Source organism: Ornithodoros turicata, chromosome 4 (assembly GCF_037126465.1).
Source record: "Ornithodoros turicata isolate Travis chromosome 4, ASM3712646v1, whole genome shotgun sequence".
In the NCBI taxonomy this organism is placed as follows: domain Eukaryota; kingdom Metazoa; phylum Arthropoda; class Arachnida; order Ixodida; family Argasidae; genus Ornithodoros; species Ornithodoros turicata.
Genome location: NC_088204.1, coordinates 4,019,340 through 4,042,662, shown reverse-complemented (window position 1 = coordinate 4,042,662; position 23,323 = coordinate 4,019,340). Strand labels below are relative to the sequence as shown.

At 45.6% G+C, this 23,323-nt stretch overlaps 1 protein-coding gene across 5 annotated transcripts; it reads left to right on the top strand.

Moving 5' to 3' along the window:
• The first annotated feature begins 352 nt into the window (after positions 1 to 352).
• LOC135390752 (myb-related protein A-like) lies at positions 353 to 23,107 on the top strand. 5 transcript variants are annotated; one of them, XM_064620616.1, is made up of 19 exons: positions 354 to 570; positions 6,416 to 6,716; positions 9,952 to 10,055; positions 11,080 to 11,208; positions 11,307 to 11,466; positions 11,558 to 11,621; positions 12,998 to 13,223; positions 13,485 to 13,654; positions 13,732 to 13,862; positions 14,439 to 14,555; positions 14,629 to 14,871; positions 15,806 to 15,933; positions 16,507 to 16,624; positions 18,072 to 18,185; positions 18,266 to 18,403; positions 18,486 to 18,614; positions 19,644 to 19,712; positions 20,854 to 20,970; positions 21,752 to 21,891. In XM_064620616.1, exons 1-18 carry the CDS (start codon positions 545 to 547, stop codon positions 20,959 to 20,961), a joined length of 2,475 nt encoding a protein of 824 aa, XP_064476686.1. In that variant the 5' UTR covers positions 354 to 544; the 3' UTR covers positions 20,962 to 20,970; positions 21,752 to 21,891. The 5 variants fall into 5 exon arrangements, with proteins under 5 accessions (XP_064476688.1, XP_064476689.1, XP_064476686.1 ...); XM_064620615.1 differs by having other exon boundaries at positions 11,555 to 11,621; XM_064620617.1 differs by lacking the exon at positions 354 to 570 and adding an exon at positions 1,331 to 1,676 and having other exon boundaries at positions 11,555 to 11,621.
• Positions 23,108 to 23,323: the final 216 nt, after the last annotated feature.

Genomic DNA, 23,323 nt, shown 5'->3' with positions numbered 1-23,323 from the left:
TCCTGTAGTTACGTACGTCTTGCACCTCTTTAGGCAGACGACGGATTGCTTCGGCCACTACTGGGGTTTCGTTCAGTATGTCGTGTGCTAACAGGCCAAGCTTGTTATACCCTCGCTGCTTGAACAGAAATCTTGCCCAAGAGCTGTTTGTGACTTGTCTGTACATTCTGCGCTCAAAATCAAACGATCACCTTCGAAACGTCCTTTCCAGCAGAAAACTTCCAATATGGCGAAGCAAAGTTGCGCAGCTCTAGCGCGCGGTGGCAGCACTCTACTTCCGGTCTCGTGCTTTGCAAGCTTCCTGTAGAGACCACCAATGAAAAGAGAGTTCAGATTGCATCAATGGACCAATCATAGAACGCGTTGAAACTTACCTGGAAGCAGAGCGCGCAAATTCGAGACTGCAACGCCGCCATTACATTTTTCAGCATGGCGCGAGAAAAAGTTTGTGGTGGTGCGTAGCAGCGCGAGTACGCGACATTTGAGACGTGTTGCGAGTTTCTAAGAAAGTTAACGAGCAATGGACACTTAGCGATCGAATAATATGGTCAAAGAAGAGCTTCATTCCCGGTAAGTGTCCGATATTGCGATGTTTTATAGTGGGACTGCCCCCGGACGTCAATGTGAAAGGCATAATGGTTTACGTAGCTGTTGTACTGTTTTCCAAAGAGTCTCGTCAGCCACTCAGTGTGCTTTGTACGAATACGTGCATAGTTTACAAGAAATTGCAAGTGTAAATAGTCATGTAAACTTTACGATTGACTCCCTTTCTTCGGTACCATTGCACAGCTGGCGCAGCCCTGTGATGCGTGAACCCATGTCATTGGATATGATCCTAATTATTTGACACATACGGGGAACTCGCAGTGTTTCCCACGATCCATAACACCCGGGCGTTCCACGTCTGTCGTAATCGCGAGATGTCGATTTACATTTTGATACTGTTATCGACGCCTTCAGATATGGTCCAACCGCATGTTTGTGCGCCACGCGGTGCTTTATTAAACAGCGTGACAACCTTCGTGAAATTATCGGATCCTCGTAACTGAGTTATCCAACTCGAGCATGACCACGATTATGGCAACGCCTTCAAATGCCCCGTTGCAGCTGAATAATACGCAGCTGATAAAGGATGGAAGCGCAAGGACAGTCCCTGCTTGAGGATGCGGCAAATCTCTCTGCATTGGTCTCCAAATCGTTATCATGCACGAGATTCTGCTGATGTACGCTGTTGTGTTTGTTTGTTCCCACCGCAGTTCCTCGTCCGTAACAGCAAACCGTCCAAGCGTATTTTTCTTGTGTCTGGTCATGTGACGATGAGGTATGAAATACGCGTATGCGCGCGTGGCCCAAGCTCATTGTCTTGGCTTGGGGTCTCGCGAGCTGTGGCGGTCTATTTTATTAGCGATAGTAAACACAAGGTAAATGCTGGTTGTGCAGATACAGCGCGTCTTTGAAAACTTCCAATATCGTGAGGTATGATATCCACCGTGAAACTATGCAGTGTCGAGCGGTGTCGTGAAACAGCGTGGTGTGTCTGACTGTCGTCTGCTTTTCTTCGTGGGGACGACTTGTGGGGATCCCTGTGCCTGTTATGACGAGATGACGTGAACATTTTTCGGACGCCTCCTCAGACCACCTCTTGACAACCGGAGGATGTTATTTGATTCCTCCAGGTGAGCTTCAACGGGTTGCAGGTTTTGTCTTGATGCACAAACACGCGCAGTTTGTCGTCTGTTTTTGTACGTCTGGTATGTCACAACTGTGAAGCGCTGGTGTTGCAGAAGGTAGCTAAAGATGACGACCTGCCGTCGGATGTGACACACCCTCCTTTGTATCGTGGTGTCACACGGTTCGGAAAATGTGATGAGGCAGGGATGCGTAGAAGGACAATAGATAAGAATTCGCCATTTTCTGCTTGAGCACGTTTTCCTTTGTGGTCATCGTTTAGGGGCTGTGAACAGGTGGAGGCGACTTTTAATGGCAGCGTATTTTTTTCTTTCTCCTCGTAGATATGCTGCCACACTTTTCTTAGCCATTGTCGTGAGATACACAAGATAATAAAAAAAAAAAAGTTGAGGAAAAAAAAACCAATGAAAGAATATCAAGGGAGGGTATCCTGAGGTCACCTAGGATCGACCTCAGATAGAGGAATTGTGCAACTTCCCGTTCTCCCGTACTGCTGCTTTTTCTTTTCTTTTCTTTTTTTTTCTTTCTCTCAGGGTGTGTTCACGGAGCAGGTCCTTGTCTTTTTTTTTTCTCTCTAGTCAATCCTGAAAAAGTGGTTCAGTTGAATGGGCACTTGCAGTCTCCTGATTTGCATGTGTGCTTTATTTTCTTTTGTGTTTGCGATCAGCCTGTTCTTTTGTCTGCAGGGAAGCGCAACACTATGCCCCGTTGCCTCACGAGCAGCGAGAAAGGGGTAACAACCCATGCCTAAGCACGGGTACGGCGACGTGGAGGGGAATAGTATTGTGAAATGTCTAGAGGGGGTACAGACCTCCGGTTATGTGATGCAACATATTTGGGATCGGAAAATTTGAACTAGGGGTCCGAGGCTGGGGATTTCACAATCGTGCTCTGTCTCACCTTTTTGAACGTCGCCTGTTAGGTACGTTTTGTCTGCGTTTGAAACACGACTAGCGATGTTTCTTCTGCTTGCCGACTTTGAGCAAGATATCGTTGCTGCGACAGTGAAAAACAACGAGGCGAACTGTGAAGATGTCGTTGAACGCGCACTTTCTGTGCGCAGTTTACAGTTCCCTTCGTCATGATTAGTTACCAATCCGCCTAAATTTCGTTTCCAATTTTTATTTCACTGATGTGTAACCAGGCACTGAGTCTTTGTTTCTGGTATATTGCTATCTGAGTTTTGGCAGACGACGGACGCGTGCTATGTCGTCTGCTTTTGGCGATCTGCTTCGTCTGCTTCTCTCAAATGGATAAAAAAAAGACTAAACAACGAGGGGGTGGTGGTGGAGGACAGACTAGCGTCGCGTGCTGTCATTTCCGCCCATTACTTCTTGAATTCGTCGCAGGGTGAGGAGGGAATTGTTACAATGCGATTTGCCCTTTTCGTATACATGCTCACGAGAGGTGAAAGGGAGGCCGTCAGCGTCCCACCTGGAAATAAGGCGAAAGATGCAAAACGAAAGCCCCCTCCCCCTACCTTTTGATTTTGGATACTCATAGAAGGAGGAGAATAGTCTTCCTCCTCTTCTTTTTTTTTGGGGGGGGGGGGGGGCTTGTATGGGCCGTACTATAGCTGGTTCGATTTAGTGGTGCTATACATTTCTGCCCACATTGTGACAACTTCCTGGCACGTGCGGCGCGCGTGCGGCTTCATCAATGCAGCTTCTGATTGGCGCGATACGGTCGTCTGCTTTAGTAGCTGGATAATGGTGAGCTGTAGAGTGCGCGATGCTCTCCGAGATGCGAAAGTTTCCAACCATTCAAACCTTCTGATACTTTTTGAACACGTCTAGTCCTGATACTGTCGCATTTTGTCCCCTTTATGTTGCTATAAATTTTTTTCCTGTTCCCTGGAATGATGCAATTCTGCAAGGTTGTACAGCATTTCGTCATGCTAAACATTCGCAGCGTCAAAGTTTTCACCGTAGCCCTGCATTTCTTCGTGATCTGCCCATTTTAAGCGATGCGCAACTCTGCGTGAAGCCTATGATGGACGCAATTAGTCTTTCGGTCGCGTTCCACCTGTCGTCTGCCACGTGCCACGGCAAATGTCGTCTGCGACCACAACTCGTCTGCTACGGGAGCGGCGTAGCAGATGCACGAGTGCTAAGCACAACGACAGTCTTTCACCTGCTCCTTTGTATGGAAAGAAAACTATCTGGCGATTTAATATTCTTGCTGAAAGTCACTCTTACCGGAAAGGTGTCTACCAAATCACGTGATATGCTGAATATAAGTCGAGGACATTATTTTGACGATGGTGATTGATGGGTTTCACACAAGCTTTCATGTAGGAGACTACATTTCTTCATATATAATACGTATAAATGCAGTGGCCTACACGAAAGCTCGTGAAATAAGGAAGACTTCACTGTTCGTTTTTTGGACGTCCACTGCATCCTTATACTTCCCTCTGGTGATAAGATAAAAGTTAGGAGGCACTACCTCTACGAATGCACTTTCTCATGGCGTGATAATGACTGACGCGTTTACACGTTTATCGATTCGCTTCCAATGTTGCCAGTGGCATGCGTGCGCATCGGCAAGTTCACAGTCAGCTGTTATCTTATCACGACGAAAGAGAGGACACCCACCAATCAACCTCGTCAATATGTTGTCGTCGCCTTATGTTGAGCATATCGCGTGATTTGTAAGACATTTCAGCAAGAACATTCTATCGCCAAATAGTTTTCTTTCCACACAAAAGGGGCAGGTGAAAGACTGTATTCGCTGCTGTTTCGTTGATCTGTTGATGTGTTCGAAACGAGCAAGTACAGGAATATTGCCTGTGTACCTAACTCGTAACCTAACCTAACAAACAAACAAATCGCTGTTTCTCCTCCCTGCAAGCCCATCCTTTTTTTTTTTTTTTACCATCTGGTTTAGGTTCTGCTTCCTAGCGAGGAAGGTTCGGCAGTTTTCGCACAACTTTGTATGTGCCTACGAAGGCGAGATTCACACGAACCGCCCCACGTAATCTGATGAACAAACGAACAGCCGTGAAATGCGGACTAATAGGTTTTATCCCACGTGATGGATATCTGGAAGAAAGAGGGCCATGCTAATGTACACAGCGGGAGGGCACCATCTGGCGCGGTACTGTTTAATGAGGCGTACCTCCGATAATCCAAAATCGTAGTGCGTGCAGGGTTTGTTGTATCACGGTTGCCCCCAGCAACGCGATATATGTTATGCAATTCGCTTTGGTTGCGGCGCTTTGAGAAATCGTTTGCACCTTTTCGTTGGTTGTTCCTAATGATCGATTCGAATGTCAAGTGTAACAAGAGGCCTGCAGAGTTTCTCTTATTTTTTATTTTTTTTATATAGTGTGCGCTACGATGGGTAGACAGGATTCAGATAATACTGACGGACTTCTTAATGAACCAGCCATCGTTGAGGGTCAAGAAACTTTTTATATTTTTTGCGCGCGATAAAGTGATTATTTGGAGAAAAGCGCCTAACTGAGTTCAAAATGTGTTACTTTCAAGTCGTCGGTCATGTGACGTTCAAGAACTGACACGTTGTGTGTCGTCAAAGCGATACTTCGTATCATTTCTGAGGTTTCACGTTGTTGAGTGTGACTTTTGTTCTGAGTATTGTTGCTTGCAGCGGGTCTCTGTGATATGTGAGAATTACCTACGAAGGAACTAAGTATATTTACACGAAATTTCGCGTAAGGCAGTTATTATATATGTATGCAGAAAGTTGTATACATAACAGACTACGCAACTATATATAGTTGAAGTTCACGTAAACGCAACAATAAAAATAATGCGGAATATCCCCCGTTCACAGCAGAAATTTCCCATCTGTGTGTGTCCATGTAAACCCCTCGAGCTCAAAGCTCCCGAAATGAATCCTTAGGGTGACTTTTTTTTATTATTTATTATTATTTCTTAGCAGCAGTGGAGGGGGGAGTGCTGATGCCTGTCCAGGGGGGTTTCAGAGGGGAGGCATTATTTTCTGTGCGAAGAGAGAGGGGTTGCAGGGGAGGAGGGGTGGCAACCAGCTGCTGAGCGGGGACGTAGCAGATGTTTGATCGCCAGAAGGGATACAGACCCCGGCCGAGGGCATTCAGCACACGCTCTGGCGAGTCTGCTGGACATGCTCCTGGCTGTCGACGGTGTTTGGCCTAAAGTTAGGCCTACTCGAGCGATAGAGATACGAGATACCGCGTGGGGGCGCCATCTGAGCCGCGATGAATGCGTGGGTGGTGTCTTGAACTCTGTTTCTGAAGAGTGTGGTGGTGGGGAAGGGTTCTTGAAGGGGGGAGAGAGAGAGAGAGTTTAGCACCGTTGTGGTACGGGGATGGTAGTAGATGGAATAGTTTTTGGTAATCTGACAAAGGTATATATGCGCCTTTATAGACATTGATAAGATATTAAGATAAGCCATATATAGATAACTATAGAGGAACTGCACAGAACGCAGCCCTTCTGCTCCCACTCGTCTGCTCTTGCATGCTTTTATCACGTGCTATTTTTCTCTGCGTCGTACGAGTCTTACAAAGAGACTGCAAAGTTCAGAACCTAGTGTTGGTTTTGTCGTGCAGTAATACAACAAAAATACACACAAAGCAAGAGCCCCGTTTTGGAAAATCAATCCTTTTTGCCTTTCATAGTGTCGTCTGCTTTAAAAAGCGCATTCTGGTAGACACACAAGCTATGAATACCCGAAAAATAAGCTCATTTTATCCTTTTCCCAACACCCGTTGTTATTCCAGGGTGGAGTCAAGCTCAGACGACGACAGCCGTAGTAGCTACGGGTCCGGCAGTGGGGATGAGACGGCCAGCCTGCCGCTTCACGGTCTACCTTCTTCGTCGCGGTCTGGCAGGAAGCCCGTCAATAAGGGACGATGGGCCAAAGAAGAGGATGAACGACTCAAGAGGACCGTCCAAGTGCACGGCACTGCCGACTGGGCAACGATAGCGCTCTGCTTTCCTGACCGCACCGACGTCCAGTGTCAGCAGCGGTGGCAGAAGGTCGTCAATCCTGATCTCGTCAAGGGGTCTTGGTCTAAGGAGGTCAGTAGACTCGGCGCAGCTGTGTGAAATCGTTGTATTGTTGCTGTCGTGGGACCCGACAACTGACGCTCTGCGAAGCTGTCACGAAATTGTATGATAGAGCACTCACGACGTCTGCTCGTGATAGCCAAGACAAGCCAGTTGAGAGTCGTCCTTGTAACGGCGTATCGCGATGGCGATGGGCCACGCCGTTTACTGATAGTTTCGACTGGTTGATGTGTTCGCAACCGCTACATATGTCGCTGTCTTCCGCGCTAACCACGTTTTTTTTCTTTCTCTCTCTTTCTCTCATTTTATGGCTAACATCTCATGATGACACACGACGATGGGAAATTTCTTGTATCCGTGCTACAAGGTTTTTGTCCCATAATACACGTTCAACTGGATCACACCCTTGTCACACGCTACGTATCTCACACACGGACAGACTACAAAATTCCTCCTCTACGGTTCAGTGCAAAACGATGACGTGGACCCTTGCCAGCGATTCCCGCCGAGTTCTCTTCCGTCCGTGACCTTGTAGCTATGAAAGGACGACAGTTCCCACATTCTATTACGAAGCCACTTACGAGTACACTTCCTGTCGTTCTTTAGTCTAGCGTTTTCTAGCAGGCGACCCAGGGACCTACTAAATAATGGAGCAGCGTGAATCCTTGTACGTCAACTAAAGTAGGGTTCGAACCGCGGGACGTCAAAGCATTTGGACCACCTAGAGGTACTGCGAAACAAAATTCTTCGCATAAAAGAGGGATGAAAGAGAAAGGCACGCATATTTTTCGTCTGCTTCGCTTGGCTCCAGGGTTCACGTCGTCTGCTAACTTGTCTGCGATTAATGGCGCTGTTGCTGTCAATCCAGAATGAGCGTTGTGATTGCAGTGATAGTTGTTCTCGGACATGTCACTTGTTGTCACATCTTTGCGATCACAGTTCGATGGCACGGCATATACAGTGTAGTCAAAGGCCGTTCCATTTTGATGAAATGTGTTCGCTGCGCGTCGTCTGCTAAATATAGCTCTAGTATATCGCTGAGTGGTTCGCAGATGAAGTGAAATCTTAACATGTGCGCATGACGCATGAAGTCAAATTACTGTACTGAAGTTGGCGTGTGTGTGCGCGTGCTCTTTCTTGCGGAAGTGACTTCACGGTTGACTTCCTCTTATTATTATTATGGCGGGTTTTTTCATCCTCTGTCGCTAGGTGGCGTAGCGCTGCATGCCTGCTGGCCAGTGTGGGAAAGGCGCGATTTTTAATGAGCTCTCTCAGCAGGTTGAATGGCTGTTTGTGTAATTAGATCACGTGACGCTGATTCGCATGGGCTGCATTGTTCAGGGATGTGTAAATCTTCCGCATGGCCCGTGACGTCATGAGGTAGACTTGACAGTGCGTGGCGCGACCTGTGTATGCGGGTAGAATCTACCTTCGAAACGTACGTGAAGTGTGTCGAAACAATAAGTCCGTAAGTCGTATAGTGTCAGGAGGGTTTTAGTTCTGTTCTGGTTTACTGTTCGTTACGCCTGATTGGGTCTGTCAGGTGTTCTGCAAGTGGTGGCATTTCTTCACCTGCAGTGGAGTGGGAGAGAGGATATACAACTCTCGCACCGTGGGATAGCGGCTTTTTGCTTTTAGTCTTCTGGTTTGCATCTCTCGAATTCAGTTCGCGTACTATTTTTTCTTTTTCGGATTTCGCAATAAACGGATACAAAAAAAATTACAAAAGGCCTTCGAAGTGCATCATCGGTCAGTTCTGCCATATCACGGTAGTGTTTCTGTTCGAGCGCACACAAATATTTGTTAATTTTGGAAATTTTACGTGCTTTTGGACGTAATGAACCTTGATCCGTATATACGATGGTCTCGTTTTACAAACACTAAAGCAGAAAATATGCAACGTGAAAAGATGCAGTTAGACAAAATCGTGTGATTGAGACGCACAGGGGGAAGTATACGTCGAAAAAAGGGGAGAGGGGGAAAAGAAACTCTTTCCCGGACGCCACAAGGTAAATGCACTGACTTTTACCTTAGACCCCATTTAGTAGTTTCGTGTACTTTGTGGCTCTAGTAGGTGTCAACGCGAGAGTAGAGCTCTTTGGCTTGTTCTCTGCACCGGACACAGGAATTGCCCCTCAGTCCGCGGTTCACTGATCACACCTTTGTGGAACCGGATGTCGTCTGCGAAAACAATGGTCAAGCAGACGAGTCTTCAATGAATGGAGGATGTTGGCACCGGAAGTGAGGACGGTCAGCTTCGAGACGTCACTTCACTCGGCCGAACATTGTAAAGAAAATGGGATTGAAAGTCAAGGGTGACGTCGCGAAACAATTAAAAGCGCTGCATTGTTTGTTAGAAAGTGCAGCATATAAACGAGACAGGAAGTGGTTACATGGTACATGGTACGTAGTCATGGTTACATGCTGGCGAACTTGGGTGTTCGTCGACACGTCACGTGGTCATGTCGTCTGCTATTTCAGGTAATCGTGTAATGTGTACACACGAGTGACGAGTGGGTACGCACGGAATATTCTAGTGGAAGAAAAGCGAAAACCGCTCCCGGTGCAGAAGTTCCGTCGCGTGTCGTGTTGAGCATCCGCGTGGTGCCGGAATGTCGGGAGTAGCGAAACCGCGCACTTAGCAGACGACGGTGTCTTTTCCTGTCGTCTGCTACGAAATATCTACGGCGTTTTTCGCATCTTCCGCTGTAGTATTCAGAATATTACAGAATACGAATTTCCGTCAATACTGTATACCTGGAAATGCGGCTTAAGTGAATCCACAGTAAGCGTTACGGGGATCCTCAAAATATTAATTTCAACGTAAAAGTGGCCATTCGTCTTTTACGTATGTCAAGTCCATAGCGTCACGTGTTTGATAACGGAACGTGCATTGCCTATCTTCTGAAGAAGGGAAAGCTGCGATCTTGAAAACTTCCTTCTCTCTTTGCGCTACTCGCGCTAACAGTCGGCGGTGCGCGTTTAACCCTTCAAGGCCAGCAGCATGAAAACTGGTTTCAGATTGAAGCAGCTCTTTACGTATTTTATCTTCTCACCTGTTTGACAGCACTGTAGTATTTTCCCCGCATCCTTTGTCTCAACTTCCTGTGTGGTATCTTTATAACCTTGAACTTGAAGTGCATTTTTCTAGCTCTTTGCGTGCGACTTGACGACTACAATTACCGTACGTAATGATCCGTACGTGGGATAATAACTTACATGCAACATTGGTATTGTTTTCCCATAGGAAGATGAAAAAGTTGTGGAACTTGTTCAGAAGTATGGTCCCAAGAAGTGGACCCTAATCGCCAAGCACCTGAAGGGCCGTATTGGGAAACAGTGCAGGGAACGGTATGCAGTGTTTGAATGTGATCTTTGTGAAGAATAGGTGTTTGAATAAATGACAGTCATTAATATATGGGGTATTTTCTGTTCGATAGTGTTTTTAAAACCGTGAGGGCAGCATAGACGCTGTTTTTGCGGGTGGGCTATACGGCTGAGTGAACACACTGTCAAAGAGTTAACTACTGGTCTACTATTAACTACTAGACCGAGTATGCAATGATGAACTTTATAGGTTTTCAAATAAATGTGGGGTAGAGTTGGAACAGTCATTATTTAAAGCCGCACTACTTTCTAAAGCCCTGATATGAGCACGTACGTTGACATGTCCATCACAAAATTTTGCTACACAAATGAACTGAAACCGGAAGTAAGCACAATGAAAAGTGTAGGAAGGACACTGCCTTCACCGTCGATGTCTTATCTGGGTCCCAAAGTGGTTTATCTGACCAGCAGATCGACGCTTGTCCCCAATCGGCTTCAGCGCATGCAGACCTCCTACGTTGAATGGACGTTGTCCTTTCTGACACGCCTGGTGTCATTTCCGGGTCATCTCCATAACAATACTATTTGGTGATGAATATCTCAAGCTCTTTCAAGATAATAAAAAAAAAAGGTGGCTTTAACTAATGACTTGCTCTGATTCTTCTGTATGACATTTTCCCAAAATCAATGGATTTTAGGTACTTAGTACAGTCAAACTCCTTTACAACGAAGCTCAGGGGACAGCAAAAAAAATTCGCAGTAAAGGTATTTTCGTTCAAAAGGATGTCCATTATTGGACCTATAGGCTCCAGCGGGACCGCAAAAAAAAATTTGCTGTAGTGGTATTTTCGTTAAAAAGGTGTTCGCTATAAAGGAGTTTGACTGTAGTCTAGTAGTACCTGCAAAAAAAGCATATATGCTGCTCTCACATATTTTTCATGAAAAGTCTATCGAATGTTACAAACGCTTTTTAAATAACACAACAAAATAGTGTAAATTTTTATGATATGATTTGGAGGGATCAGTCAATCGCTATGGTACTTTACAGCTGGCACAACCACTTGAACCCAGCCATCAAGAAAAGTGCCTGGACTGAAGAAGAAGAGACAATCATATTTGAGTATCACAAACTTTGGGGAAACCAGTGGGCAAAGATTGCGAAGCTTCTTCCAGGACGGTAGGCATTCGCCGCATTTCAATACTGACCCAGCTGTGCACGGTGTGGTCACACATGGGACATCACCTCATTGCATGCCTCGGATCCTGATATTGCAGGACTGACAACGCCATCAAAAATCATTGGAATTCTACGTTGAAGAAACGAGTGGAGTCCGAGGAAGGTTACAGGGCAGATCCACCCCCACGGAGAAAGCTAGTGGCCAGGGAAAGCAGTCAGATATCAGCGAGCACCGCGTCTAGTACATCAGCGCCGAGGGTGTGTGTCATTTTACTGAAACAGATTCTTACAGAAAAAAGGTTTTTTTGAGGGCCTTATAAAACATGTTGGTGTGTTTCTTGGTTAGCAGCCCGCACCAGTTGTGAGACATCAGGTCTTCCCAGTGAAAGTTGAAGCGAGCCAGCCGTCCAAAGGTGCGTATCCAGCTGATTCAGTTAAAGTGCTGTAGCATAAATGCGCAAACTCTTTCAATGCAGTTGTTGTGCCAGAAAACGTTTTAAAAAAAATCAATCTGACGCACATATAATCTTTGACAGTAACAAAGGGTCCTAGATAACATCTGGGACATGTGCACTAGAGCTCAGGTTCCATATATTTGGAAATCCGTGGGCGATGAACTCTGTCAATACGTATAAAAATATGCGGAGCTTTTTAATCTCTGTTGTGTTTATGCAGGACAGAAATGTCTCAACAATGCAACGTATGGCGGATGTGAATACAGTGAAACCCGCATATAACGATATTGACTGTAATCGCGAATTCCACCGTTATACAGGGTACATCGTTAAACGAGGGCTGACCTAAACAGCGCGTCCCGAAAGGTCGCGAGGCACCCTGCATGTAGCAAAAGAAAAAGAAACAGATGCTTAAAAAACGCGAAGGCGGTGTGACATCGCACTGGCTTGGGAAAACAGTGATCAGAACTCGTGGAGGGAGCCAGGGAGCATAGCAGGACAACTTCTGGCAACACTACACGTCACCACTCCGCAAGTCTGCTTCACCTAACGCCTGCGTGCTTTAGGAGAAGCTCGCTTTAGAACACTGTCGCGCGACCCGCGGGTGGAAAGCACGTGCTGGGCCTTTCGAAACATCTCGCGAATTTGAGCAGCATTGGCCAAATACGGAGGCACAAAAGCGTTACCACCTACCTCTTTCACTGACAGTATTGGAAAATCAACTGTCGCTGTCTATTTTCTTGCCTCAATTTTTATTTTTGGTTTAATTCCTTTGATCTGAATTTCGGGTGATAAGAATTTTTTCCGCTACCCCGTAAGATTCGCATCATCGAGATTCTGCTGTATCTTCTCGCGGCGATTTTCGCCGCGAGGTTACGCGCACGGGACAGTGTACAACATCGTAATATGAGTACTCGGAAGTGCGGTCTCCATCGCTATACGCGGGTCGTTTCCCCATAGAAACAATTTATATTTTGACGGTGAAACCATGAACCATCGTTTTACGAGGGATATCGTGATACGCGATATCGCTATCCGCGGGTTTTACTGTACTAGAAGCGTTTCATGCACAATTTCTATGGTATTGGAAGAGACTACATATGATACCTGTATCTTTTTTTATGATGACTGCAGTGTCAATACTACATTTCAGCATTTGGGGGAGATGCGGATATCAATGCTATGTCCCAAATATTCATGTGTGTAACATTCATTCAATACTTAGTGCTCACATCTTCCTCCATGTTCTTGGGCTGGGCCTTGGATATTGCTGGCTTACTGAAACATTGGAGGTACATAAATGTGTGCAGTAAGGAATTTGTATTGCTCCATAGATCTTCAGGTGGAGTTTACGCCGGAATACACAACATTCATACAAAATGTGGCAACGTCGCTGTGTAAACAAGAAGTGGAAGCAGACGTCCCGACGCAGCCATCTTATTGGCAGACAGACTTCGAACCCATCCTAGCTCCGGAAGCTCCCGCGGAAGTAGAAAAATCGCAGCCTTCGGAGTCAACACCCGAATATGTCGACATCAACGACCTCTTGTCGCCGCTAAAGTAAGTTGATGACCCCCCCAAGTGTGACAGGGCAGACACTGACTGACAAGTCAGAAGTACTACACGAGTACGGTTTATGTGGCAGTGTACACAGTGTACTAAGGTTCATGTTTTGCACTCGTTCTAGCGTTAGAGGGTGTGTGATCAGCGCAGAAGTATGTGTATGTGAAACAACCGCACAACATAGCAGATGCTGATGGTGGTTGCAGTAATCTTTCGACAGCTGAATGGAAGTGACAACGGTCATTTAATCCATTTCAGGGACATTAATGTGGAAGAACTGCAGACAGCTCCTCAGGGATCTGTGGGATCTACTGACAGCAGGGGATCTTTCGGCATGCTGACTGCGCTGGATCTGGTCTGCGGCACTACGGTCACACCCAGCGTCACTCCTATCAAGTTCACATCCATTCGGAAGAAAGAAACTGCAGGTACAATTTATTTTGACAACATTTCAATCGTAATGTCATTGAATTGCTCGTTGGTGCAATTAACTGTGTCCGTACAGGGAACGAAGAGGAAACTCCTTCGGAAGGAACGACGCAGCGCGAAGGTATAGTCGAAGTCACATCAACCTCGCAGAACAACTCTCGGCTAGTGACTCCGCCGATACTGCGTCGAGGGAGAAGGCGTAGGCTCGTAAGTTTCCACTTTCCTATGTTGAGGTACTGTCGTCATATATTTTAGGGCCCTGTGTTTTAAGATGAAACCAGTTTTTACCCCGATTTGTACTTTCCTCACTTACGTCGAAAAAAAAAAAAAAACAGTCAAGGAGCCCGCGAAGAGGGAATCACACACGTAACATCACAAACTGTTAGGAGCAACTAAGATTTATTTGAACAAGAACTTTCGTGCCAGAGACTGCACTTCTTCAGGTTACACAACTAAGTGCGACACACATATACTTGTGTCGCACTTGTGAAAACTAACCTGGCAAAGTGCCAGTTCGTCCACCAATATGGGCACTGCTGAATGCCGATTTCTCCACGAATTCAGCATAGTAGGAGTTTTCCCACCCGAATTCGCATGAATTCAGCGCGCACGTTTATTTTCCCGATTTTTACCCCCCCTCCCGAGTTGGGAAAAAAATATTTCCCGAAAACTTCGTGCCTAGGTGTAATATTACGGTGCACCATATTTTATACAGTGGCCTCTCCTCGAAATTTACTGTGACCCGTTTTGTATGACTGACGTTTCAATCACTGGCGCAAACAGCGCTCTGTGCAGTCCCAAGATTCGGACTATTCTCACCTGGAGGCAGACAGCACCACGTTCGACGACTGTCCGAGCAGGGACGAAGTGCTAGAAATGGATCCCATCGGGTTTCCTTCTGTAAGTTCTCTCCCGAAGCAGAAAGATCTGTAGTTTTCGAGCAGACGTCTTACCACGTCGATCTGCACCGCAGCTCCATCAAGAAAGGGGAGGTGGCGCGAGCGCAGCCGGACTGGATCGCCCGGTGCCCTCAATCCACCACTCCGGTGACAGCTACGTCGAGGTCCACTCCGTCGCCGCGGGGCCGTACCCAGTGCAGCTATTGGCAGCCAATGAAATGGAGCTCCTGATGTCTTCTCACGACTGTCGGCGGAGCGAGGTGTCCCCCGGCAACAGTGGGACGCCCAAGAAGTCTCTCCCGTTCTCCCCCTCGCAGGTACTATGAGGCACTTGGTTCATGAGTAAAGGAACTGGGGTATTCGGAAGAACTCTGTATATATACCTTATGGTGCATAAGAAAGAGCAAGATAACCGGACTGATCTCTTTTGTCTGATATAATGAGTGTCTATTGTCGTCGTCTGCTCACATACGTTGCAGACGCAAACTTCTAACCTCCCATTTGGTGGAGGTTCAGTCGGAGCATGTTTCTAAAATCTATAGAACTATGTGTTATAAAGACATATATATATGTAACGTGTTATATAATAGATAACTATTTTTAGAGCCTGAAGCTTTAGGGTTTTACCCGATCCTTCCCCGAATTTGCATCCCGAATTGAAGGTTGCCGCTCTAGGGTGAAACCCGATTTTTGCCCGGCAAATTGCCCTCACTGGGATCTCTGTAGGAATGCACAAGCTTACTTATTTGGCAGCAAATGCAGTTTCATCACCGTTTGTACCAAACCACTACACTTAGTTTGAGTAACTGAGTCAGATTTCTCCTCGAATTTAGCATACTGGAAGTTTTTTGACCCGAATTCGCATGAATTTAGTGCACATATTTATTTACCTGATTTTTACCGAATTTAGAAAAAAAAATTTCCCGAAAACTTTTGGCTCTACTTATGGTGCATAAGAAAGAGCAAGCTAACCGCACTGACCTCTTTTGTCTGAAATAATGAGTGTCTATTGTCGTCGTCTGCTCACATACATTGCAGACGCCAACTTCTAACCTCCCATTTGTCAGAGGTTCAGTCGGAGCATGTTTCTAAAATCTATAGAACTATGTGTTATAAAGACAATATATATATATATGTAATGTGTTATATAATCTAACTATTTTGTACTGTATTTGTTTTGTACTGTATTGCGGCACAAGTATGGCTTCGTGTCTGAGGATTAGCTCTAAAGCTGTTTCTTTTTTGTCACAGTTCCTCAACAATCCTGGTGTCGAAATGAACTCTGGGAACCTTACCTCCACTCCTGTGCGCAGCAGGAATCACCAGCATCCTCACAACGGGCTTCAAGAGTTCCACCTGCAAGAAACACCCTCTGAAAAGTATAGCTGATTTGTCACTGCCCTTGTTGCCCCATTTTTAGGGTTTTGAGTGCCCAAATTAAAGGGGCAGCCTGGACCTGTTGACCGATTTTGATATTAGGGTAGTATGTTACTAAGTTACGTGTCGATGCCAAACGAAATGTTTCGTCTAGCAGAGTGTCATAGTTTTTGAGATAAAGAATAACAACGAATGTCATCTTCACATCTAGTTTTGATTTCACAGTGACATAAGCTTGAGCTACCGCACTTTGGCAGATGTCACAACAGAGATAGAGGTGGTTGGGGGATTGTAATCAAAACTTAATCAAGTTTTGTCTCTAATCAGTGGCTCGATTGCTTGGCAAAAGGGAAACTGGGAGCAAAAGCGCTTGATGTAAAGTTCAATCACAAATAAGCGGCTACGCATTCAGTTGAAATACTTTGCTCGGTGGTTAGGAGCATCGTAAGAAAACATGATGGTGTTTGTCTAGCTTTGACATGGGTCCGCGCTGTCCCTTGAATTGCAGGCCACTGTTCTTAGTGTGTCAACGAGGAAGACGTAACGTAACATGCGGTTGAATCTATGTTGTGCAGCGCCCTGCAGACCCCCAAGTCCAGAAGAAACAGTTCAGAGTACACCCCGCGGACACCCACACCTTTCAAGGACGCCATGGCAGAACTGGAGAAGCGCAGCGGGCCAGTTAGGAGGATGGTACGTTGCAGCTACGCTTGCGTGTGTCAGTTCAGTGTGTGCTTGGCTTTGTGAATATACAGTTTTTACTGGTGATGCTGCTTACAGTCATGTAATGGGTATCTGGTGGGTAGCTTACCGACGTTTCAATCAATTGGCACAATCCTCTTTGGCACATCCTCAATCCTGGTCACATCCAGCCCACCAATGCTCTGCCGTCAAAGCTCGAGATCTTCACCTTTCTGGATACCATAGGACCTGGATCCTTATTGTGAAGGGGCTCATTATTTCATTCCCCCGCATCACCACCAGCAATGGGGTAGAGTGTCGCCCCCTGGCGATGAAACTCCCCATTCACCACCATTAAATAAAGTTGTTGTTTAGTGGGTAGTAGTCGGTGAGCCTTTTATCTTTTTTTAAGACTTTCACAAGATTATATTCTGTTGCGTACATGCCTTCACCCTGACTTTGTTTTAGTAATTCCTGCATCCTTCCTCTGTATATAACAATAATAGTATACATTTGTTTTTTTTAATCAGTTACAGAATTTTTATGAAAGAGCCATGAGAGCAGCATAGATGTCGTTTTTTGCGGTTGAGGTCTCTGGCCGGGCTGACGTCCTCTTGAAGAAAGTGTTCAACTACAAGATGACTAATTACCTAAAATTCATTAATGAACTCTTTCACAAGGGGCTTTCTGGCAAAAGTGGGATAGCAGAATTAGAGACTATCCCCATTCCACGTTTAAAAAGTCGTCAAACGTGCATGTGCGTGAAGATATCCACCCCCAAATTTTGATATGCAAATGAGGCGAAACCGAAACCCCGGCGACCTGGAACGCAGGGGGTACAGCCCTCATCTCACGTCAGGGGGCCACATGATTTGGGGCGACGGAGATCATTGGAGTAGGTCCCGACTTGCGGGGCCAGATGAACCGCTTTCCCGCCCAGATAAGCCTCCGTCGGCGAAGGTGATGCACTTCTTAGGCTGGCTTTTTCAGTTTCGACTCATTTGCACATCAAAATTCGGGGATAGTCTATTCGGAATAGTCGGGAATCTAAACGCAGGTGCATGTTTCAGGATTTTTTAAACGTTGAGTGGCTTTCAACTAGGATAGTCTCTCATTCTGCTATCCCAGTTTTGCCCGATATCGCCTAATTAAAGAGTTAATGAATTTTATGTAATTAGTCATCTTGTAGTTGCACACTTTCTTCGAGAGGATGTCAGCCTGGCTTTAGAAAGGTATACGATGAAGTGAGTACGATGAAGTGAGTGGTTTTCCATGCGAAGATCGCATAAACGTGTATCACGTATGTTTGCTGTTATTTTTACATTCAGTTTGGTTACGTAACTGTTCGCTTTGGTCCTAAAGTGACTCTTTGCACGGTCCTGTGTTTTGTTGCCCAGTGGGATTGTGTTTGATGTACGTTGCAGCGAATATAATGTCTTCCATGTTCTCCTTCACGCAGCCACTTACACCCATCATAACCATGGAGGACCTGCAGGACCTTCTCACGAACACAGAGCACATCTCCAACGTCTTGGACGCTGAGCACGCGTTGAAACGGCGGAACAACAAAGAGGTGAGCTTATCTCAACATACGCCTTCGCCGAACGCCCTCCCATTTACGCGCTGTACATTTAATATCCTCCCTTCGTACAGAATGTCTCGCCCTCGAAACGGGTTCGAAAGGCCCTGCATCAAACATGGTCCACGCCGGGCGAGATCCCGGTCCCGGGTCTCACTGCCACTGGGTTTACTGCTTTGGAACCGGATTCTATCATTCTGCCAGAAACTCCGGTACGTTCAAAATTCGACGTGTTGACGGACAATGTTTCTAGTATCTTTTCTTTCTAATGTCTCATTTCTTTTGCTTGTCCAGAGTAAGTCCCTGCTCGGAGATTCGTCTGTGCTGTTCTCTCCGCCATCGATCATTCGCGAGACTCTTCCCGAGGAAGAACCGCAGTCGCTGAACGATGCATTTATTCAACCCGTGCCTTCAAAGCCTAAGGTATGAGAGTGTAGCAGGTTTTTTGCATAGGTGCATGCTTCACAGTTGCACGTACCGCAGTCACAGTAGCGAGGAAAGTTTGTTCTGGACGTTCAGTTAGAAAAAGGGGTATGTTCTTCTTCTACGTGGAACGAACTTCCATAACTTCGGCGAAGATCCGTTCTTGCAGTTGTTCCGCAGAATGTTGGTAGATCATCGGCAGCTTGTCTCCTTACTTGGAATCTGTCCAGTTACAACATTTGATTAAACACAATATTTCGTAAAATAAATTATCATTTTATGTTGTTTAATTAAAAAAATTATTTCACGAGTCGTAAGTTATGGAGGTTCTTCCACCGTCTTGTACAATTGTGTCATAGTTAAAGGCAGACAGAACTGTAAATGTTCACACCTGAGTTCTGTTTCTGCTTCATATGTGGAAGCAAAAAGATTCTAAAATTGATGGCGTAGCCAGTACTTGTGGCTACTTTTTTTTTTTAAGATTGCACCTCCACCCTTTTATTTGGTCACAACTGCATAGTTTAGGCTCCTTTGTGGTTCATTAGTGAGATAGTGTAGCCTCGTTTTGATGAGACTTTCATTTTGGAATCTCTTTGACTCCACCTGTAAGAGGAAGACGTTTAACATTGTTTGCAAGGTGAAATGTATGTGTTCTTTGTCCACCATAATCCCGTCCCGTGTGCTCTCACGTTTTCTCCGCACTTCTCTGCACTTAGGATACCATATTTACCCGATTCTAATGCGCACCCTTTTCTCCGGTGTCTCGGTGGAGACGGTAGAACCGGTACGTTAGGACGATACGCCGTGGTGCAAGGACGGTGGTAAAAAAGAAAAGAAAAACTGGTCGAGAGGGACCAGGTCTAGTGCCGAAGAAATCAACGTTGCCTGGCACTGGTGTATGAATTTTGCTTTTTGTGTTTTCACGACCACGAGGATTGGGTGTGCGTTGGAAGCGGGTAAATACTGTACGTGCACTAGTGGGAGCTTCTCTGGTTGATGGGTCCGGGTAACTCACCCACTCTGTTGCAGCCGAAACACGCTTCCCGCATGGCACCGCGCACCCTTGCAGATGTTACACCCCGCAAACTTCGCTCCAAGGTCGGTGATCCCGAGCCTCACCCTTTCTTCCCTCCTCCTCCTCTTCCTCTCTTTCGCTTAGTCTGCACCCTTGAACACGTTCCTCTTGTAGTTTGTTTATTTATTTATTTATTGCTGCGTACGTATTGAGTGTTTGACCGAAACTGTTCGTCGGGGACGCAGTAAACAAGCCATCTTAATTTGCGGGATTAGCCTTTTAGTTACCACAGGATTTCAAAGCTCTTTGGTTACAGTTTTGGGTATGCATTACTTTCTTTTGCTAATTACACTTTTATTTTTAATTTTTAACTCTTATTTTTTCATAATTTTTTTGCAGTTAAGCTCACACGCGATTTTATTGCGATTTTAAAGTTTTTTAGGCAGTATTGGTATTTAGGATGCAGTTTTCATTCTGCTTTTCAATCGTAGAATACTTGTTATTCGTACGTGCCTGTCACTTTGTCTAAAAAGCTCTGCAGTAACAAAAAGTTGCATGCCATTGTCACCGTATTTCTTGCTGGGAATGTACTGGTCAGGAGCTACGACATCACATGGGGAATACTGGGTTCTCTACGTTTAGAATTGCATAGTATGCAGAACGTTAGCCTCGCTGTGACTTTCACGATACTGGTTTTGATTTCTTTGCCTTGTGTGAATGCTCAGTAACCTTCAGTTCAAGTTAAGTTACTTTTAATTACTAAACAGCAGACTGTAAAAGTACTGACGGGGAGGTGGTGTTTCTGTCTCTATACGCACTATATGCAAGGAATTATTGCTCCCCAAAACATTGGTTTGTTTGCTGGAGACTAAGTCAATAATTAACAGACTATGTCAGTTCAGAATGCAGGATGCACAGCTTTTCTTCCGCGTTGATTTCTTACAAAGCCATTGTCCCACGGTCAACACCGAGAATTGCAACGAAAAATTTTACGATTTGTGCATGCAGCAATTATCGTTGTAACTGTGAGAAAAGATTGCACCGCGCACATGGTACACTGCGACGTGGCAACATACCGTACCTTATAGCCGTAATTTATGGTAGCAATTATTGCTCTACCCGGTGATAAGCCTTGTATTCTCATTTGATGATGTGATTGATGCATGAATTTGGACAATCCGAGGCCAGTAGCTAAGGACGAGTGTGTGTGTGTGTGTGAATTAGTTGGACAAGTACGGGGCCGTCCTGTGCGGGAAGACGCGGGACCAAGTGGAACTGACCCAACAGGCACGACTCTGGATGACCCTCAGACCCCGATCGCTCAACCTCTGATACCAGGAGGTACGTCCCCACACAACTGCGCTTCGGACGGGTGCGGCGAAACCTTCACAAAATGGACGCTTGCCGGACACCAGAATGGACCGGAGCATCAAACCGAAATTGTTTTCCGGTTGGGTTCGGGTACACCCCAACAACACCGAATATCCTCTGGATGTACGGATAATGTTCTAACGAATTCGTACGTCCGATTGACATCCCTGGGACATCCATCGGACGTACGAATCAGTTAGGACATTATTCGTACATCCAGAGGATATTTGGTGTTGTTGGGGCAGGTATGTTGGTTTCGGTTCTGGTTCAGCTCCAATATGGCGGCGGCTTTTTTGGTTCTGGTTCCGGCAAGAAAGTAACGATTATTTTCGGTTCCGGTTCGGTTTGATGCTCTGGGATGAACGCGAACATCATAGTCTCTAATGCGAGAGTTTATTTTGAGAGGGTTTTGCTGCACGCTCCGAGCGGGGGTTTCTTTTAATGTTCACGTACATCTGTATGCCTGTACAGCGGAGTACACTTAGTAGCCGTCAGACCTCTGGTAGTGTTAAGTGTTACATAGTATGATACACACAAATGTGTCTGCATGCAAGTTGTCTGCACTCTGTCGTTCCACTCTGTGCACCCATTTTGGACGGATGCACTTCGTTCTGCCGCCGCATGACTGAAATTCGCAGACTTCACCGACTTCACTGCATGCTTACCTAACACATCAGCACTGAAAGTTCTATTTTTCGTGGTCGAGTTCTTTTTCTGACAATCCGCTCAATTTTTTTTTTTCCTTCCAAAGGTGGACCTCGGGGGACTGCACCATCACTTCTACCCCCACTACAGGCATCCCCAGCACTATGAGCCTTACACGGGGCCAACACAATACTTTTAGCAGTTTTTAGCATACTTTTTAGCCCCCCCTCCATGTTTTTTAGCGCACTACGTTTTTACAGCTATCGTCCATATTTTTAAAATTCCCGGAGCAAAAGGCTTGCTTCGCCTAACCGCAGGTGAACCTTGCAAGCTTGGAACTGATCCATATTGAGTACAAATGGCTTGCCTCTCCTTTTTAAACTTTGTATAGACCTTTTCTCGCGGACTACGTGCGGCAGTCGCTTTATCACACATGACTTTTGATACTATATTTTTTATGGCAGGCTGGTGCCAAGCTTTTGGAAGCTCCAAAATTTTTTTACGGAAGTATATTATTCCACGCTTTTAAAAAGGACACTCTACAAAAAGTGTGTGCTCATTTTTTTGGTGTTTTGTGGCATAGTACATTGTTTGTAGATATCTGGAGTAGGGCAATGCAAGAAGCATTGTGGGCATCAATAATTTTACCGCTAGTATTCAGTGTGAAATTGACAGTATCTGTAGTGCTCATTGTTAAAATGTCGTAAAGCTGTATACGATGTTTTGGTGGTAGGTACTTGATATTGAAATGCATATTTTGGCAGCGGTTCAATATTGAGGGTACCGTAAAGTTGGTTGTGCTCAAGTATTGAACACCTTGGCGTAAAGTATTTTTGAGTGATGCTGCCTCGTGACCTGAGCGTCCGTGGCTGTGGTGAGAGTACATTTTTCTTTTTCTCTCCTTTTAAAAAGCTTTTGGGCTAGAATTTCTGCCTCGGAGACCGTGAGCCCTGTATCGTGACCTGTGTTATGTTTTGCTGAGGCAACGCAGTTGTCCAGCATTTGATAGACGTTTTATCAGAGAGCATTTATTATTAATTTATATCGCACTCAAGAGACGTTGAGTGTCACCAACACGATTCTTAGAAGTTCTGAGAACCGACGAATACCAGTGCTTTCTTCGACACAAATTCAAACTTGTTTGTACAGCTTTGGTGTGGATGTCTGTCGTCCTGTGTACATATGCCTGTGGCGTTTGTTTGTGGTAGAGAAAAATTGAAAAAAAAAAGCACATATTTTGTATTACGCATTTACTTAACCTGTGTTGCACGCGCTTCTCTCGACTGCGCAGCAGCGGTAGATGTCGAACGATCTGTATTATAGAACGCCTTTCAAGACAAAGCGCAGCATTTAAAGAGATTGTGTAACTTTTGCATTTCAAACTGAGGCAGCAAGGCAATGCTGCAGCAGAAGCTGTGAACGCTTGACTAGATTAGTTGAAAATAAAGTCGTTTAAAGGAAACTTGTCATTGCTGTTTCCAAAGTTCTCAAGATGAGTTGTGCTAGAACTAACATTTGAAATGTGCGGATAATGCCACTTGTAGTGGGTATGTTTCTTACACGGTTGCCAACCTTCTAACACTTCCGCCGACTGAAGTGGTTAATATTGTTTTTATTCCGTATTAGCGGGAGAGAGGACAGCAGGAAGGAGTGGTGAACAGGGGGGGTTAGTATGCGG

What these genes read in the sequence shown, in the direction of transcription:
- LOC135390752 (XM_064620615.1), top strand. Translation starts at nt 545, where the DNA reads ATGGTCAAAGAAGAGCTTCATTCCCG. An exon ending in AAAGAAGAGCTTCATTCCCG is followed by an intron (nt 571 to 6,415) that starts GTAAGTGTCCGA and finishes TTGTTATTCCAG; the next exon opens with GGTGGAGTCAAGCTCAGACG. An exon ending in CCCGCAAACTTCGCTCCAAG is followed by an intron (nt 19,713 to 20,853) that starts GTCGGTGATCCC and finishes TGTGTGAATTAG; the next exon opens with TTGGACAAGTACGGGGCCGT.